At 41.9% G+C, this 19,749-nt stretch overlaps 1 protein-coding gene across 2 annotated transcripts; it reads left to right on the top strand.

Annotated features, from left to right (window-relative positions):
- Window positions 1-312: 312 nt before the first annotated feature.
- ANKEF1 (ankyrin repeat and EF-hand domain containing 1) lies at window positions 313-18,729 on the top strand. 2 transcript variants are annotated; one of them, XM_087948464.1, is made up of 10 exons: window positions 315-612; window positions 5,077-5,463; window positions 5,615-5,814; window positions 6,700-6,849; window positions 8,945-9,068; window positions 11,510-12,335; window positions 13,539-13,765; window positions 15,889-16,127; window positions 16,903-17,046; window positions 18,311-18,729. In XM_087948464.1, the coding sequence occupies exons 1-10, from the start codon at window positions 330-332 to the stop codon at window positions 18,470-18,472; spliced, it is 2,742 nt and encodes a 913-aa protein (XP_087804590.1). In that variant the 5' UTR covers window positions 315-329; the 3' UTR covers window positions 18,473-18,729. The 2 variants fall into 2 exon arrangements, with proteins under 2 accessions (XP_087804591.1, XP_087804590.1); XM_087948465.1 differs by lacking the exon at window positions 16,903-17,046 and having other exon boundaries at window positions 313-612; window positions 18,311-18,612.
- The last annotated feature ends 1,020 nt before the right edge of the window (window positions 18,730-19,749 follow it).

Here is a 19,749-nt window from a genome sequence, read left to right on the forward strand (position 1 = left end):
AAAGAAAGAAAGAAAGAAAGAAAGAAAGAAAGAAAGAAAGAAAGAAAGAAAGAAAGAAAGAAAGAAAGAAAGAAAGAAAAAGACCTCCACCTTTTATTCCGTGGTCCCTACCAGCAATTGTAGTTTTGGGGTTTTTCAACCCCGCCCTCCGCTGAGAGAAGCAAAAGACATCGATCGCGAGCCGCAGCCCAAAGACCTCCACCACTCGTTGCCCTAAGCAGCCCCTCCCTCCCCGCGGGTGGAAGACTCATTTCCCTCGCCCCTCCCTGCCTCCCCCCTCCCCCAACCCGGTGATCGCGAGGTGGGATGAATTCAGCTCAGCAAGCACCATGGATCCGGGGCGGCAGGGCTGGATGCGGCTCCCATTGTTACGCATGTGCCGGCGCGCCTGCTTTCTTCCACGGTTCTGTTGCTATAGGAGCTCCTGGCTAACAATCTCCTTTTCGCCTGAATCCTCCGGGTTGCGCGGCTCCGGTTTTTGCCGCCGCCGCCGGCCGGCGCCGGGAAACAGCCTTGGCTCTCCAAGCTGCAGCCGCCCGCCGCTGGAATTTGGAAGAAGTCATGCGCTACGGCGAGTCGTCCTGCTCTCCTGGAGCATCGGCCAGGTTGCAGGTAAAGGTGGCTCGAAGGGAGCAGGTTGGACGAAATGCAAGAGGAGGGGGGGAAAAAAGGAGGGAAAACAAAACGGGGCAACAATGGCCGTGACTTAGATGATGTCATCCGACCTTCTCCAACAGGGGCGCCCTCCAGAGGTGTCTCGACAACGTCTCCACATCAGGTGGGGATGAGGAGAGACCATTAGGTGGGTGCTGAAGGGTAGATACAGTATGTCTGTGCAGGTCTCCGCTGGTGGTGAAGGATTGATTTTGGCGTGGGGGGTGGGAACCGGGTTCAGATAGCAATTAATCCCTGGAACGACTTGCCTCCAAAGTTGTGGGTGCTTCAACACTGGAAGTTTTTAACAAGATATTTGTCTGAAATCGCATGGGGCAGGAGTCTTCAAACTTGACAGCTTGAAAACTTGTGGACTTCAACTCCCAGAATTCCTCCTCCTCCAGTCATGTTAGCTCAGGCATTTATTTTTATTTTTATTTTTGTCAATTGCTTACAAGGTAATAGTCATAAGTAAAAACATAGTTATGAGTACATGGATACATATAATAAAAATAAAAATAAAAGAAACAATAGGACAGGGACGGTAGGCACGTTGGTGCGCTTATGCACGCCCCCTACAGACCTCTTAGGAAAGGGGTGAGGTCAATAGTAGACAGTCTAAGGTTAAAGTTTTTGGGGTTTGGGGAAGAAACTACAGAGTCGGGTAGAGTATTCCAGACATTGACCACTCTGCTGCTGAAGTCGTCTTTCCTGCAATCAAGTTTGGTGCGGTTAACCTTGAGTTTGTATCTATTGTGTGCTCTTATAATTGTTATGGTTGAAGCTGAAGTATTCATTGACAGGTAGGACATTGCAATGTATGATTCTGGGAGTTGCCAAGTTTGAAGATCCTTGGTATAGGGCAGGGGTCAGCAACCTGAGGCTCCGGAGCCGCATGTGCCTTTTTCATCCCTCTGCTGTGGCTCCCTGTTGCTAGTCAGCTCCACAATTGATAGGGCTTTTGGTTAGGACAGCTAGAGGAAAAAGGACGCTGTGCTAGGAGGAGACTCTATGGTAGGGGAATTGCCATAGAGTCTGGTCGGCTCCAGGATTGAATGGGGTGCTTCCGGTTAGGACTTTTGTGGCTCTTTGAGTGTTTAAGGTTGCCGACCCCTGGTATAGGGTTTCCTGTTTGAGCAGGGAGTTGGGCTAGAAGACCTCTAAGGTCCCTCCCAACGTTGTTATTCTGTGTTCTGTATTCAGCTAGTAAGTGAACTCTGGGTCACAAAAACACATCCTGCTTCACCCTTTTAAAAGTCTTCCAAGGTCCTACTCAGTTTTCTAATACACCATGGAAATGTGGAGAAATGCAGGCATTCTCTGGCCTTTGTGTATAAACAGGCCTGCCTTTGGCAGCAACATGTCAGTGAATGTGAAACTGCTTAGCATGCTTATGAAAGCTTCGTTTACGATGTTGGACTTTTAAAGAGACTCACTTTGCGGGTTGAGTTGATGTGCCTGGGATTGATGGGCATATATGAATCTGAATTTATTTAGATGCCTTTGTTTTGTTTCCCTGGGTTCTAAGTTGTGGAATGGCCAAAAGGAAAAAAAAAAGTTTGGAATCTCCAGAGTTGCATTCTACATTCCGCTTATTTGGAAGTGAATTCTGTTGAAGGCAGCATGACAACAGGCGTTGAAGACAATGCACTGAAGTACATGATTACAACTATCGGTTATAGAGTAGCTTGATCAGTGGCCTCAGGTCATTTATTTCCTGATGTAGATAGGAGATGAAAGAGTAGGGGATAGACTGAATCTTGTTTTTTTTTTTTTTCAGAAGTGGTTGTCTAGACATCAGTGACTGTTCCAAAAATCTGAGTATATTTAACTTTTCCTGGGTATTTGAGCCGAGTCCATGCTTTCTTAAGCTTCTCACTAAGTCTTTCTCTTGTTTGAATTCCTGTTACTTACTTAACTTACTTACTTACTTACTTATTTGTTTGTTTGTTTGTTTATTTATTTACTGTATAGCACGTGTTAGCCAGGGATCACTGAGGTGGCTGGCTGCTTCTGTGAAAGGAATTTTTCAGGCGGTGTTATCTTTACCTGCAGGATGCCTGAATGCTGGCAGGCAGTCGTGGAGGCTCCTGTCTTGTCCCTCTGGGGTTTATTCACTCACAGGAATCGAGCCACTGAGCTGCCGATTTCAGTGGTATGCAGGCCCAGCATCTTACCATGTGAGCCACCACAGCCCCAATTCCTACTAAAGTTATGTGAATGGTTAAGCTGGTTTTTAAAAAATGAGTAGAACATGTTAGATTGAAAACGATCACAAGCCCACCAAAAAGCCATCGTTTTTGTAATGTGCTACACGATAGGAACTCAGGTTTGGAGGCCTGGGAATTGATTGGTATGAGCTTTATAAAACGTAGTTATTATTCTCTTCCTCACAAACCTTACAGTTTGAAAATATACACATCTGGCAATGGAATGAGCCAGAGGATTAGTCAGTGAAAATAAGGTAAGATGCTAATAGGAAGTGGACTGGGGGAAAAAACTTGGAAGTGGAAACCATCTGTTAATATCTATAGTATTGCTGCTCCACGATGGATAAGGTGCATTGTTTGAATTATGTTATATATGATATAGATATATATCACATTATAACTTCTGTGATGTTAATAAAAAGTAAAAGCGATAGCCGCAGTAACGGCTATTGGCTAACTGACTTGAGCTGCATGCGATAGCATATGCTCTCAGATTCATGGTTTCCACAACATGGAGGGGAGGATATATTATTAATTCATACTATCTATGTGAAACCATTTGAATAGCCAGTGCACTGAAGATGTGCAAAATAGCCTCTTTTTGAACTGGGAGTGTCTGTAAAGACTTCACAAACATGTATGAGGCAGAAGTGTTTCAGAAATAGTTAAGTGCCACCACAGTTAAGATATTGTAGAGCTATGGCACCAAAATCGATCAGGAAGTTAGGAAGGACTACAGCAACACAAGGGGGGAAAAAAAACACACCTGCTTTAAGATGGGACAAACAGGCGCTCAATGCTTTTGTAGGCATCAACAACAAATCTTTTGGAGACAAAAACTGAGCTGCCCTACAGCCTTTATCACATCCATCCTTATTTCCACATGTCGTGATTATTTGTTGGAAAGCCTTACTCTGCAACCCCTTATCCAGCTTTATTCTTATTTTGTTAGGTTGACTTTAGCATATATATCAAGGATGCCTTCTCCTGACAGGACACAGCCTTCCATCCTTCCACGGTTGATAAAATGAGGACCCCGATTGTTGGGGGCAATATGCTAACTTTGTAAACCACTCGGAGAGGGCTGTAAAGCACTATGAAGTGGTATACAAGTCTAAGTGCTATTGCTATTGCTGTGTTATTACGAGGCTCTAAATGGGACTAAGGGGGATGGGTGGCTGAGTGGCTAAGACGCTGAACTTGTCGATCAGAAAGGTCAGCAGTTTGGCGGTTCGAATCCCTAGCACCGTGTAATGGAGTGAGCTCCCATTACTTGTCCCAGCTTCTGCCAACCTAGCAGTTCAAAAGCATGTAAAAATGCAAGTAGAAAAATAGGGACCACTTTGGTGGGAATGTAACAGTGTTCCGTGCGCCTTCAGTGTTTAGCCATGCCAGCACATGACCACGGAGTCGTCTTTGGACAGTGTTGGCTTTTCGGCTTTTTAACGGAGATGAGCACTGTCCCCTAGAGCCGGAAATGACTAGCATGTATGAGCTAGGGGAACCTTTACCTTTAAATGGGACTAAATGCCTGGCAAAGTTTTCTCTTTCTAGCAATGAAAGCAACGTACTCTCATTTAATTGATTAATCCAATGAGAACCTAGCAACCCCACAGTGCTCCAGCAGTCCTCAGACAGTGGCTTGGTGCCTTTGTTCTTTGCTGTTCCCAGAACTGGGGGATATAAAAGCTAACAAAAAGGGGAAATGGTTTACCTTAATCTCACTCTTCTTTTGTTGCATCCTTGTCTGCCACAGGAGGGAAGTTGATGCCAGGACAATATTGGGGTAAAGGATGCAAACCGATTTCTTGAACCTTTCTTGGGGCTGAGCAGTGCTTCAGGTTCAGATGGGAAAAGATGCTTCAGAATGTGCATGTGTGCACAACTAACGTCTATTGGCCACTTTTTAAACTAAAAAGTATGTTTTACTGGGAAAAGACTCAACTCTGTAGGAAGTATTGTGATCCTGGGAAAAGATGCAGATGCTTTAAAGCATTGTAGACTTGAGCCGTCCAGCACACTCCAAAGCATCTTTTTTCCTCCTTTGAATCCAAGCCCTATACAACCTATCCTCCATTCTAAATCCACTGAATGCAAATTGCCCATCACAGGTGTTGTTAGCTACCAAATACCATGACCGTAACATGAAACTTGAAGAATTTAGAGTGGACTGATTCCCTCTTTTTGTTATTGTTTTCTTTTTCTTATTCAGGATCTTTCTTTAAGGGGAGAGTTTTCCTCGGGATATTGAACATGGCTTTGGCTGACAAGAGGCTTGAAAACCTCCAGATCTATAAAGTCCTTCAGTGTGTTCGCCAGAAGGACACGAAACAGATTGAAAAGCTCACCAAGCTTGGATACCCTGAACTCATCAATTTCACCGAGCCAGAAAATGGAGACGGTGCCCTTCACCTGGCTTGTGTGGCCAACGACATTGACATGTGCAACTTTCTTTTAGAACTTGGCGCTCACCCCGATATCCAAGATCGAATGGGGCGCACCCCCGCGATGAAAGCGGCAGAACTTGGCCACGACTTGGCCTTGGATGTGCTGGTCCAGGCCGAGGCAGATATGACCATAGTGGATGCAGAAGGAAAAGGTAGGACAAGTCCTGTGTCCTCTTTGTTTGTCGGGAGGGTTTTTCAGGAAGACCAGACCGAATGTTTCAATTCCCTTAGTGGTGTGGTAGCTGTGTTCAGCGTGGTGGACGTTTGCTTTTTTTAAGCCATAGTGCTATGTGCTCTTTCCAGGAGTGCTATTTTATTGCATTCTGCCCACCAAGCGGCACTTCCGCTGTGTTCAGATGGTCCTCGAATTTGGAGCGGATGTGAACAACTGTGCTTTTGAGGGGAAGCCAGTTTTCGTACAAGCCTGTGAGCAAGCCCACGAGATCAAAGAGATATGTATGACATTTTTGGAAAGAGGAGCAGATCCCAATGCAACAAACCCAGTAAGAGCATTCTTAACATTTTAAGCGGGTACCTTGGACACTTCATTTTGTTCAGTCATTTGGACTGACTGAAATTGGAACTCATTAACCGGAGGCAAAAAACACAATACAATGTCTTTTTTTTTTTTTTTAAAGGAGCATGTGGCAGGCTCTGCCTTATAAAAGTCAGGGCAACATGGAGGGCAATAGCTTGTCCAACATAGGTTCCCCAAAACACACCAGTGTATCATAGAAAACAAAGCAAGAAATGCTCTTGTTTGTACTTGTGTGCAGGTCCAAACCATGCCCTAATTATTCTACATGATCCAAAACTCTTAATGCCATTCTTGGTATTCCAACACCTTAAGTGGAGTGCTTGGGATGAAACAGTAAGATATTTAGAAACATTTTGTGCAAAGGGCAGTGGCAGAATTCACGACTGCTGCCATTTTACATGGCAAGGATGTGTAATGTAAACGCTCCTGCTTATAATGTTTCCACGTGTAAAGCAGCACCAATTCATCAGCATTTGGGAAACAAATAGATCAAAGAGAAGGCTATCGTAAGGATAAGGGCCATTTTGATTGGGAAAATATCATACACTGTATGTGTCCATGCAGCTTGGTCTCCTGGACTTAACCAGTTGAGAAACCCTTATTGAAGGGAAAGTTCTTAGAGGCATGATATACACTTCCTGCTAGGATCCTAGCTTGTAGCTGGATAGCAATTGATCCAGGTCAAAATGTAGCCTCTGTTTCCAAGTAAGAGGTTAAAAAAACAAGCTTTCTTTGGACAATTCTGAATCTCTGCATATGGTTTTTATCTCTAGAAGCTTTGCTTGCTTTTCTGTCTCCTTTGAAATTCGGGGGGGAAAAAATCCTATAATCCTGTCTCTCTGATTTGCAGGCAACAGGCCGCACTGCCTTGATGGAAGCAGCAAGAGAAGGGGTTTTAGAGGTGGTCCGGGGTATCCTGGAGAGAGGTGGGAATGTTAATGTTTTTGACAACGAGCGACACCATGCTGCCCATTTTGCTGCCAAAGGAGGGTTTTTTGAGGTATTCTTTCTTGATGCTGTCAGAAGCAAAGGTACCCAACCAAGGATCTCTCTGGGTTAATTACTAATAATCAGAAAGAAACTAGAAAGGGAATTCTGGAATACTTGGTTTTTTTTCCTATGGGTTGGTAATATGGGGGAGGCTGTCCTAACAGCGGGAGGTCATAGAGGAGAGGGGGAAAATGTGAAAGTGACGATAGGCCCAGAAATGGATAAAAGAGTTGAACTGGAGAAGGACGGTGGCTGTCAAGAAAGGGCAGTTCTGAATTGAATTTCCCCAATTCTCCTCCATCAATGTGATTTACAGAAATACACAACATTTTAAGATCTTCAATTGACGTATTAACATCAAGGGGTGCTGCTGTCGAAGGAATGAGTTTTGTTACCATTGGCTCGTTTTTTCCTCCTCCTGGTAGCAGAACAGGGAACGTTTTCATCACCATGCTACGCTAATGCATTTCCAGAATCACATTTGATGGAAGGAAGAAGGAAACTCGATGGAGAATTACTGCTCGGGGTTGCGTTTGTCATTCGGTCATCCTGTTAAATTGATTTCTCCTCCACGGTCTTTGCTGGAAGTGTATCTGTTTAAATGTTTAAATATTTCCTGCTGCTTTGTTCAGAAGCCTCCACTCTGAGGATTCTCTTCGTTAAGATTCGAGGTTACTAGGCCAGGGATTTGTCCCAAACGAATCCCCCGGGGGGAAAAACTCACTTGTTTGTCTGCCTGTTTTAAGTTTTCTTAGACCAGTTACTTTAAACTCAGGGGAACAGTTGTGAGGCATGGGGAGGAGCCAACTTTGTCTCTTTATATCAGTTTGGGCCTCAGCATTCCCTATTAGTGCTATTTACCCTTCCCCGCCTCCTAAACTTGTGTTAAGAGAAATAGCATCCTGGCTGATTTATATCCAGCAAGTTCAGTTGAGCTGGTTGCTTGCTCTTAAAATGGAGCTTTGCGATTTCCATTAGCTCTAGGACCACACAGGATTTGGGACAGCACCTTTAAATCTGCAAAGCTCCAAAAAATATTTATTCATTTGTTTGCTTATTTGTCAAACATGTACAAGATAACAAGTATAAGTATGAACGCAAACAAGAACAAGGGAGTAAATACAGATAAATGGGGACAAGTAAGTAAGAAGGAAGCTGATTTGCAGAGACAGGTCAATATTCATGCAGTAGCTCAGGGGTGTCAAACTCCATTTCATTGAGGACCGCATCAGGGTTGTGTTTGACCTCAGGGGACTGCAGTGGCCGTGGCCAGGATGGGTGTGGCCAGCTCAACATCACTGGTGTCAGGGCACCTGTGGTGGACCAAGCGCGCTGCCAGAGAAAATGGGCTCCCGAGCTCCTTTTTCAGCTGCAACCACCTCCTGCAACCCTCTGCCAGTGAGTTCCATTTTCACCGGCAGAGGCACCGCGGGCCAGTCTTTCACAGTTTCCGGGATGGCCCCGCGGGCCTTGAGTTCGACACCCCCGCCCTGCAGTAACTTATTGGAAGTTCGATGTCTGGCGGGCAAAGTTGTCCCGGGATTTAACTGACTGGAGATCAAGTTCTCAAAGACGTGATCCTTTTAATTCAAAGCTATTCAAAGACTTCAGAGCTTGTGTGTGTTTGATTGGAATAAGAAAAAGAGGAAATTGGTGTCTTTGCTTCTCTCAGCACATGCACCCAGTGCAAATATCCATTTAATGAAGGACTTCTTTGAACGCAAGCAAGGTAGGTCTCTCATAGCCCCATCTAAGCTTTGTTTTTAGAGCTCCCAGAGCCCAGAAGATCAAACTTACCCTCTTACTAAAAAAAAGAAAAAAGAAGAACAAGTGTGAAAATATAGTTTTGCCCCAAAAGATTAAAAAAAAAAATCCTTTCTCCTTCTGTAAAAAGGATTACCATGTAGGAATGTTGCCTGTGTGCCAATATACAGTTACCTATCTTAATCACTATTATTCTGTGTTATATTGACAGTAGTCGTTTTTAAATGGTTTCAGTGAAGTCATCTGTGTTTGCTGCGGCTCAAAATAAACTCAGTTTGGTGGTTGTTATTAGTGTCCACATGTTTGCTTTTGCACGTAATAGCATGGGCTTCCTTCCCCAGATTCTGAGGATTATTTCTGCCTACAATGGAGATGTGGGCCTTATAGCCATGAATGGAAACACGCCTCTTCACTATGCTGCTGCTGGAGGTTTTGCCGAGTGCTGCAAGTTTATCGGTCAAAGAGGTAAATTATAAATGTTAGAGAACAAAGAGCCTCTAAAGTAAATGTAGAGTTTTAGATGTTTGATCTTTGAACTCGTTGTGGCTTATACCAAACCATTGGTTGGCCTTTCTTCCTTTCCAACTGTGATCTAATCAACGAAGATGGGAACTCAATTCCAGGTCCATTCCTGATTCAAATAATTATCCAAGATTAAATCCTGAATGAAATTACAAACCAAGCATGTATTTATGTTTCCAAACTGTCATGAAGTAGATCAAGTCAGGAGAGCAGGGATGTAGTCTGGACCACGGTCCATGGATATTCCATCTCATTAGTCAAAAGCTTCTTCCCAAAGTTTGGTGAAACAGTATATTACTCTGGTCAAAATATTGTAAGAATGCAATCAGTGTACTATTTAACAGTCGCACAACGGTTTGTCTTCCTGAACTAATCAGATGGTAATGGACTACCTAGACTTCTTCTCTTCTAGTACTTCAGTGTTCAGTCTTGCCCAGTCAAGAGAGGCTTGAAATTTCATGTGTTCCATTAAAGTCCATGGACTGTCCCAATTGGTATTTGGCCTTGTCTATGCAATGAGACTGAATTTTGTATTCAGTTCAGCTTGAACCAATAATCTGAATGTGGGGCTGCTATTGAAAATTGTGGTGGATACCAAATGCAACAGATAAACTAACTAGTGCAAGATATAGGGATCAATTAATCTGTCCATTGAAAGATCTCTACTGGATGTCAATTCATCTTTAAAACACCAAATGGGTGGGACCTGACTATCCAATAGACTGCCTCTTCCTAGCTGAACCTGTGTGGTTACTCAGAGTAGAGGACCTGTCCTTTGGCGCCCTGAAGTTTTCAGAAACTTAGGTCCTTCTTCTCTATGGGCTTCAGGCAGGCGTGGGATTCAAATTTTTTAACAACCGGTTCTGTGAGCGTGGCTTAGGTGGTGGGCATGGCTTGGTGGTCATGTTATTGGCTGGGTGTGGCCAACTCAATATCACTCACATTGAGGCATGCATCTCCTTGCCTGGCCTGTCATGACTGTGGGGATGTTGCAATAGTCGTAAGTGTGAAAAATGGTCATAAGTCACTTTTTTCAGTGCCATTGTATCTTTGAATGGTCATTGCACACAAGCAAACTACCAGCAAAGAAGGGGAAAAAAATCCAGAGAAATTCCAGAGACAGGAAGTCTAGTCCTGCCAAGAATGTAATAAGGGTTAACAGAGAGGCAGTTTCTGTAAGCAACAGCAGAATGTTTCCTTCCTGCCTTCCTTACAGGATTAGGCCAGTCATTTCTTCTAACAACCGGTTCTCTGAACTGCTTAAAATGTTAACAACCAGTTCTAGCGAATACGTGCGAACTGGTAGAATCCCACCCCTGGCTTCAGGTTTATATTGTTTTCCCTTAGATAGGTGTGTTCAACCTCATTCTTTTGGTGTTAAGAACAATTGTAAAAACAACTCTTTGTGAAGATTTTTTTTGTTAATTTATTGCTTTTAACATCATGTTTTATATTGTGTATTTTTGAAATCTGCTTTGCTAATACAAGTGACAAAGCCAGGTATAAACCTATATATATATATATATATATATATATATATATATATATATATGTATGTATGTATGTATGTATATGTATATGTATATGTATATGTATATGTATGTATGTATGTTTGTGTGTGTGTGTGTGTGTGTGTGTTTTCTTAAGTTTACCAGTCTGACTCACAGACGAACACAATACAGAAGCCTGATGATGGCAGATGAGATTCTGCTGAAACGTTACTACAACTTTAAAAGCACAACTATAATGACATGGGAAAATACCCAAACAAAGCTGAATACCATACATACACACACACACACACACACCAATTGAGTCTTGGTTTGGATCCAACACATTATTTCTGTTCAGGTTATATTTTGTCAGGAACGTTTACCAGGTGGATATTCAAGATTACCACCTGATTTCCTGATGATGTTGGTCTAATATTTGCAGAAGCAATCTTTTGTACCTACAACTGTCATATAAGATAGGATCCTGCATCATCACAGTGTGGGTTCCATATAAAATACAGTCATGACGATATTGTGTCTGCAACATTCTACCTTAATAATTTCACCAGTCAGCAATAAACAGTCAGTACAGAACTTCAGCAGCTGTAATGTTCACTGCTCTGTGTTTCAAGAAATATTTACCCCAGTGGTTCTCAACCTTTTCTTCACCATGGACCTTCTTTAAATACTTTTTGTGGCCACACACCATGGCCATGGACACCCAAGACTTAAGATTTAAATCATAACATTTCTTCAAGCCTTCGCAGACCCCCGTGATGGCATCACGCCCTCCCCGGGGGTGCGCGGACCATAGGTTGAGAATCGTAGAGTCACACTACTCCTGGTCTCCAGCCACAACTTGTTTTCAATGTACTTCTTCTAAATTTGTAGGTTGTGATCCTACTTGGAGAAACTTAGAGAAGAAGGTCCCGAGGCAGGTGGCTAAAGAAGGGGGATTCAAAGCAGCTGCAAAGGAGATACGTAAAATTGAGCGGCGATTTGCCAAATTTTCCAAACCCAAACCTGGGGTTAAGGATCCCAATCCACCCTGGGCTATCAGGTTGCACGATTGGTCTGGAGAAAATCAGGCGAGCCTTCGTGAAGCATTTGAGCGTTACGATCGAGGGGATGGGACTGTGACCAAGGAAGATTTTGTATCTATTATTGAGGAAAGGTATCCATTTATTGAGCCAGAGCAGCTACGTACAATAGCTCAGGTTCATGAGAAAATGCGTGCCGCAGGAGTTAACATTGAAGAATTTCTGAAGGGCAACCGGTACTTGCAGAAGCCTTTCCTCCTTGGGAGTTATGGTCCAAAGAAGAAGAAGTCCAAGAAAGCAAAAGGCAAAAAAGGAAAATTTGCCATGCCAATGCCAATCTGTGTCATTCCAGAGAGCTCCCGCCCTCGTCGGACAGACGGGGGACCCCCAGAATACATGATTGAAACTTATCAAAATGTAACTGACTGCACTCGGTTCAATCGGGATCACCCTCCAGAACATCCTTTGCAGGATGATTCCTGGTGGTACGTTGATGACCCACCAAAGAACTATGCCAACATCAATTATCTTGCCAAAGAGGGGGATCTTTCGTCTATAAGAAAAGCATTTGAAGCAGGGGTACCGGTAGACATCAGAGACCATTTCTATAAGACTCCGTTGATGGCTGCCTGTGCAAGTGGCAACATGGAAGCAGTACAGTTCCTTCTCGAAAAGGGGTGAGCTAACTTTTTTTTAATGACTTGCCAGGAATCCAAGAACAGAATTCCACAGTCAAAAAACCCAAGGTTGGGTTGGTGGTAGGTTTCTAGGGTGAGGTTGATGACCATGTGATGACCAGGGCATTGTGGATTTAATGTTGGATAGAGCTTTGCTGGATGAGGAATTCTAGGAGTTGAAGTTCACAAGTCTTAAATTGGCCAAGATTGGAGACCCCTAGGATAGAGCATATTTTAAAGCTGGTTGGGTTCTTTATTGAACTGCAAGGCTATCCTAGTCAGTTGTGGAGGCAAGCCAAGAATGTAAAACCAAGATGAAGAGGGTAGAGTCCTGTAGAAGCAGGCATGGCATCTGGTTAAGCTGTGATATTTTGTTGAACACACTTGCCTTTCTTATTTGTGCTTGACAAATTTGTCATTTAGTCCATATTGGAAGTCATCTGAATTTGTGCCAACAAAGTCGCTTTGTCTGTAATCGCTTTTTTCCTACAAGCATCCCTTTGTAGTAGTGGGAACTATGGAAAAATATTCTTCGAGGGTGGGGGAATCAAACACCTCACTATCTCCAGATCAGTAGTTCTCCTGTTCCCCAAAAGTGAATTAAAATAGTGTGGCAAAATAAATAAGATCTAGGATTTAGCAGAAAGAAGGAAAGGTGATAATGAATAAGTTTTAAAGGGTAGTTATCTAAGGTATCAAATACAAGAGATGGGACAATTTGGGTTCAAGCTTTGTATGCAGCCCTAGACGTGGCTCATATCTAGGATCCTACCTAGGCTATTTAGTTTCGTACAGCTTCACAGACCAAAGTAGGCTGTAATCCACAGTGTTTATGCTGCACTGTAATGCAGTTAATTGCAGTTTATACTGCAATACATTTCTTTACCTTTGGTGCCATTACTTTTGTTGTTTTAATCAGACTCAAATTGACTGCCAGTTGCTTTTGCTGAATGGTTCATTCTTTCAAAAGAAAGAAAAAAAAATCCTCTCTCCATTTCCCAGTTAATTTAATTGGGATGCTGAGAGATTAGAGTTTTGGCATTATTTCAACAAAGGAAGAGAATTCAGTTATAGGCTGCTATATGCCTTCTCCCTAACCCATTAATACTAAATCCCTTTGTCTAGGATCAGTTGAAGAATACAAAGAACTGGCTAGAAAAGCACGAACGTGCCTTACGGAGTCCTTATTTTCTCTACATACAGGGCGAGTGTAAACGCCAAAGACAATTTTATGTGGACTCCTCTCCATCATGCCTGCCACGCAGGGCAGCAAGACATTGCTGAACTCCTTATGAAAGCTGGTGCCACAATAGATGCCGTTTCAATCAATGATGCAACCCCATTGATGAGGGGTATTGAAAGCAGCCGCTTGGACACCGTGCAGTATTTAATCAACAGTGGTGCTAAGGCGCAGATGGCAAACCGAAGAGGTAAAGTTTTGCATTATTATCAGCCGCAGTGGTGCAGTGGTTAGAATGCAGTACTGCAGGGTACTTCTGCTGCCTGCCTGTAATTTGACAGTTCAAATCTCACCAGGCTCAAGGTTGACTCAGCTTTCCATCCTTCCAAGGTCGGTAAAATGAGGACCTAGATTATTTAGGACAATATGCTGATTCTGTAAACCACTTAGAGAGGGTTGCAAAGCACTGTGAAGTGGTATATAAGTCTAAGTGCTATTGCTATTATTACTCAGTGTATTATTAACTAAGAGGTTAAATGCAGATAAACAAGCAACTATAGAAAGGAAGGGTTTTTCCCCTTATTAAATAACATTATGGAGTTAATTGGTTTTAAAATATTGATTAACAGAATAAATAGAGGGCTTGACTTTTTTGTTTTATTCATTTTTTTTTGTTTCCAGCTGATTTTTACCAGCTGCCTTATAGTTTTATTCCTAGCGTCTGTCTTGCTTGGTTGTAACGTTTGCTCATTTTATACTATACTCACAGCAGTTCTTAGAGGGCAGCTATCAATGCATGGCGAAATGGGAGTTTTATTTTTCAGCCACCTTGTCACAATGCATGATCCTGAACAAGGCTTAAAGGGAATGACTTGCCCAAAGTCAACCAGCAGGCTTTCATGCCCAAGTGAGGACAGGCACTTGGGTTTCTCTGTGTCTAGTCCAGCAATTTAATCACCACATCGTGCCAGCTCTCATTTTAATTAGTTATTCATCCTTTTACATGCTTTGGCATTGAACTTCACAGGCTCTCTTAAGAGCATAGCCCTATGGCCAGCTGAGGCCACAGGGACAGATGTGCTCTTTTGCCCCCCCCCCAAAAAAAGCATTGATGTTGTTTCCAGAGCGTCTTTCAAAGTTGCCCGAATAGTGTAATTTTTAATGTGGTGGAGGAGAATTTTATTGGAAACCTGGCGATATTAACATGAAATACTGTACAATCAATTTAACAGAGTGTAATTTAAACAATTCAAGCTCAACCCATAGAATATCACCCCTCTTGTGTCTCTGATGCAAAGAAAAATGAAACAATGATGGAAGCTTATCAGAAATCTGATCTGGTTTCTTAGTGCAGCATCCATACAAACTCCAAAGCTATTTATTGAAAAGCCAATATGAATTTGTGATGGTACAGAAGCAGCTCAGTTCAGGAAATATGTTACAGGGAGCAACCTTTTTCTCCTCCACACTTTAATAAAATTACATTTTGAAAAATAAGAAGTCTTTTGTTTCCAAAGAGGATCAGAAGAATAGGGGCTGCATCAAAGCCTACTTGGCAAAAGAAAGGCTCTCAAGTGATCTCATAGAGGCCTTTGGAACAGTGGTGGGATTCAAAATTTTTTTACCACCGGTTCTGTGGGCATGGCTTGGTGGATGTGGCAGGGGAAGGTTACTGTAAAATTTCCATTCCCTCCCCACTCCTGGGGGAAGGTTACTGCAAAATCCCATTCCCTCCCCATCCCACTAACCTGCTTTCCAGCTCCGTTCTCCTGTGCAGGGCAACAAAAGAAGACCCAGCCAATCAGCTGGGACTTGGGAGGCAGAGAATAGATGGGGGCGGGGCCAGTCAGAGGTGGTATTTGCTGGTTCTTCGAACTACTCAAAATGTCCACTACCGGATCTCTAGAACTGGTCAGAACCTGCTGAATACCACCTCTGCTTTGGAAGGGATAAGGGGCAACAAAGAAGAAGGAGCAGAGTCATATAAGTACGTGAGACATCTTTAGGAAAGCCAAGGTTGGTGAAGCTGAAGGACTGGATCTCATGGGAAGGGATGTGCCAAGATTGTTTAGCAGTGAGATAAAAGCTATGGAATATTTGAATGTAAGAGGGAAGCAGTTATGCTGGATTGCAGGTGGACAAGGAACCAGTATAGGAATTTAGGATTCCACTCCAAGTCATCAGAAGGGTGAGTTACTTTCAACAGAGTTCAGAAGCTCAGGGTATGATAATAGAAGATCAAAGAGGAGACAGTTGTAGCAAGAGCTGATTGAAGTCTAAGCCAGAGATCCAGCAAAGAGACAATATTTGTTCAGTTCTATGTACAGAGAAGCTGAGAATGTCCCAGAATTTACCATAAGTTTTATTTAATAGGACAAAACTCACTGGAAATTGCCAGGGCCTATGCAGACAACCGACTGATCCACTTCATTCAAGATACCTTGGACCGCTTGCCACAATCCACAGAAGTCAAAGGGGATAAGAAGAAAGGGAAAAAAGGGGCCAAGCCTAAAGCCCCTGCTGCTGCTACTCCTACTCCAGCTCCATCAGGAGTTCCAGCTCTTCCCAAGCCAAAGTTTGAAGAACAATCAAAGGAGTCTGTGAAAGAGGAGGTATGATAACCAAGATTCTTTGGCTTGAATCATTCATAGCTTTGCCTTTTCATAATGTTGGAAAAATCACTTTAAGAGAAAGTTGACTGGAGGGGAATTCCTATCTCTGGTATGATGTCATGGGATTTCCATTGGGGTGCACCAAAAACACCCTCCCTTCCCCCTTTGATGCTCATTGAAATGATCCTTCTGAACCACGAAAAGACCACAACATAATTTCTATCCATTCTCTGCTTGAGTCCCTACAACCACCATAGGAAAAGATCTCTGCATGCTGAATTCGGCATGTGACACTGGGCAGGGGAATCCGGAAACTCTGCCCCATGGAAGCTTATCATGCCAGTAAAGCAAATACTTCAGGTTTTGTTACAGAGTTTTTGAAGAATAGCATGACAATGAGTTTTTGAGAATAGCATTATCAGTAGGAAAAAACAACAACAAGGAAGCGCTTCATTCATAGTAATGCCATTGGTCCATCCAGAAGTCCGTCAAGTGTTCTCAAGAGTTTGAAGTAGGGTGGAGGTGGTGGTTTGTTTTTTTGTCAGACTTATCTGGAGATTACTATGATTGAACCTGGGATCTTTTGAATGCAACAGGTCTTCCATTCCCTTTTCCTGATAATTAAGAGAATCAAAGTTTAAATCTAAACATCCTTCTCAAGTGCCAGCCATTTAAGCTACTAGCCTTTGACTTTAATTCTTTAATTGCAAAAAGATAAGCATAAAGCAGTATGAAGCCTTGAAAATCCTGATATAATTTACATTGTGTATTTCAGATGCCACAACCCCTTGAGGCTATTGTTGAGAAATCACTTTTTGAAGAAGAGAAGGAATCCATCAAAGATAATGTAGTTTATCTGAATTCTCTGATAACCAGAGGAGCTACAAAGAAACTTAATATCACTTTCACACCACAGAGAGTACGTACCACTATAAAATAGATAAGAGTTATAATTCACTGAGCTCCTAATTTTGTGGAATATGTTCCTGGTGGGTTCAGATCTAGTTCAGATCATTGTGTTCCCTGTGTCCTATTCAGTTTATATTTCCCATTTGTTCCAACTCAGGTGGTTCAAAATCCTAAAATACTACTGTCATTAAGCCATTCAGATAATAAGAGCATGCTGCCTCCAAAATTACAATCTCAAGAATAATACTACAATTTCCTAATGCTTTTGATTTGGAAGCATCTATGGTAGATGGCTGTGTGTGTTAAAAAGTAAATATGGTAGATACAGCAGATAATCAAAGCTCTTGCTCCTTTCATGTAATAAAAATAAAATAAAATCAGAAAATATAAATAAATAAATAAATAAATAAATAAAGAAGGATATGTGGTTCTATTTGCATAGTTATAGCCACCATCTTTACTTTTTTAAAACTCACTTCCCTCCCTGTGGACAACCCATCCAGTTCTATAGGAATCCTTTTGATAATTAGAATAGTTAATTTTCCCCAAGGAGGCTAGTTGAAAAATCCTTTGTCTAGATCAAAGGATAGTCAGATAATTACTATCATCAAACCAAATCTTGACCTTAAAGAAATTCGATATGGCCCATGATGGCTATACCAAATGTGATAGAAGACTTCCATTTATCAAGAAAATACCTTCTCCCAAGTATTCATAAGCTTGCCTGTACTTGAATATATTTCCTGCGTTGTGGTGGTGCAGTGGTTAGAATGCAGTATTGCAGGCCAATTCTGCTAGTTCGAGTCTCACCAGGCTCAAGGTTGATTCAGCCTCCCATCCTTCCGAGTAAAATGAGGACCCAGATGGTTGGGGGCAATAGGCTGACTCTGTAAACTGCTTAGAGAGGGCTGTAAAGCATTGTGAAGCGGTATATAAGTCTAAGTGCTATTGCTATTGCTTTGAGTATACCGAATATAAAGAGGTAGCAATAACTTACACACCATTATTCATTACTGTTTATTGATAACATGCTCCTAATAGTATAAAATTCCATTAGGGAGTTGGTTAACGAGACAAACACACTTGCTGCATAGATGCTCACCAACCATATTCTTGATGATACTATAGGTTTGATACTAATAGACTGAGAATTCCAGACAGTCACTCCAGGACATACTCAATAACTTTGCTTTTTTCAGAGCAGATCAACATGATTCCTTAATCTATCATGCTGCATTTTGATTAAGAACTGTTTTTTTCTTTTCTTTTTCAAGTCTTGGAGTCCTGAAGCAACCACAAAAGATCTTCTCAAAAAGAGGGAATTACGTCGGCAGCGTTTTACTTATGAAGTGGACTTTGATGATTTCATGATGCCATTTAAGAAGAATTTAATGGAGAAAGTCCGTACAATGCAACAGAATGCTGCTTTGCATTAATCACAGTGTGATTTCTGCATGGATCTTTAAAAAGTGAATGGGAGGGGACCTCCCTCTCAAGAAAAATGCTTTGGAGAGGCCTAAATCATGTTTTTTTCCCCTAATTATGATGAAAGTTTTATTTTCTCCTTCCTTGGTTTCAGCACAGGGCATCTTAAACCAGATAAGTTTTTGTGCCTAAAAATTGGAAAACAATCCATATTTTCCTGTAAGGTATATTAGCCCCAATAAACAACTAATTGGTCTCTTCTGTTCAATCAGATCTTAATTCATCTCATTCCTTAGAAAAAAATGATTCACTCCCACCATGGAAACTTGAAGTGAATTATTTCTGGTGCTATAAATCTGAGTGACTGAATAAGGTGTCTGATAGTTCAAATCTAGGGCAGCTGAAGGATTTGTGCAAATCCACTGAATTTTCCCTTGAGGCTCATATCCTGGAAGAATGCAAGATCGGTCTTTTTTTTTCCTGTTATGGTAGATTTAGGGCAGGAAGGTGTTTGGTTTTAACAATACGGGAGAGATTGATTTAGACTATAGCCCTTTGCCAGATAGCGATAAACAAATAAATTGTTACAGGTTTTTGAAGGCAGTAGATTTCAGTTGTTTAGGAACAAGTTACACATTCAAAAGGTTCTTCATTGCCCGTCATGGCTGAGGTAAAATTTGCGTATTTTTACATTCTTTGAATCAGTCAGGATATATCAGTAATAGCCATAGCAAACTGAGATGATTTCATTTGTGCTGTATTTTCCTGTACCTTACCCATAGTGTTTTAAATTGCCACTGGCAATGAAATCAATTAAGATTAGGAATAACATGCATAATTATTATTATTTTTTGTTTTTTATTATTTTATTATTTTTTGGCTAGGGTGTGACCCTAAACCCATCAAAATGTTGCTGAATTACAACTTTCAGCAGTTCCAAATGGTGTGGCTAAGGGTAGGACAACTGGGGATTATAATTCAGCATTAGGGGAAAGGAAAAGGAAGACATCATTTTAACTGAAACTGAGGGCATTTCCCCCAAATTGCCTTCTGGATTAAACCTAAACGAAGGCAAAGTTTCTGCAACAAACATCTTCTGCATTGGGCTGAAGGAACCCAGCACAATTACGATTATGAAGAAGCTAGGGAAAATGTTAATTATTTTCCAAATCTGTCTTCTCTGCTGCCCGCTCTTGTTCAATAAACCACTAAACATTTTTAGTTTCCAAAACTATTTTAAGCTAAAATGCCTTTGCTCTGTTTTTTGCACCTATTTTGTGAACCTCTA

This window comes from Notechis scutatus, chromosome 1, assembly GCF_049901735.1.
Source record: "Notechis scutatus isolate UNSWTSFEM ecotype Mainland chromosome 1, rNotScu1.2, whole genome shotgun sequence".
In the NCBI taxonomy this organism is placed as follows: Eukaryota; Metazoa; Chordata; class Lepidosauria; order Squamata; family Elapidae; genus Notechis; species Notechis scutatus.

Coding starts and splice junctions, on each gene's coding strand:
- ANKEF1 (XM_087948464.1), top strand. CDS start 330: ATGGATCCGGGGCGGCAGGGCTGGATGCGGCTCCCATTGTTACGCATG. Junction 5,815..6,699: donor ATCCCAATGCAACAAACCCA/GTAAGAGCATTC, acceptor TCTGATTTGCAG/GCAACAGGCCGCACTGCCTT. Junction 9,069..11,509: donor CAAGTTTATCGGTCAAAGAG/GTAAATTATAAA, acceptor CTAAATTTGTAG/GTTGTGATCCTACTTGGAGA.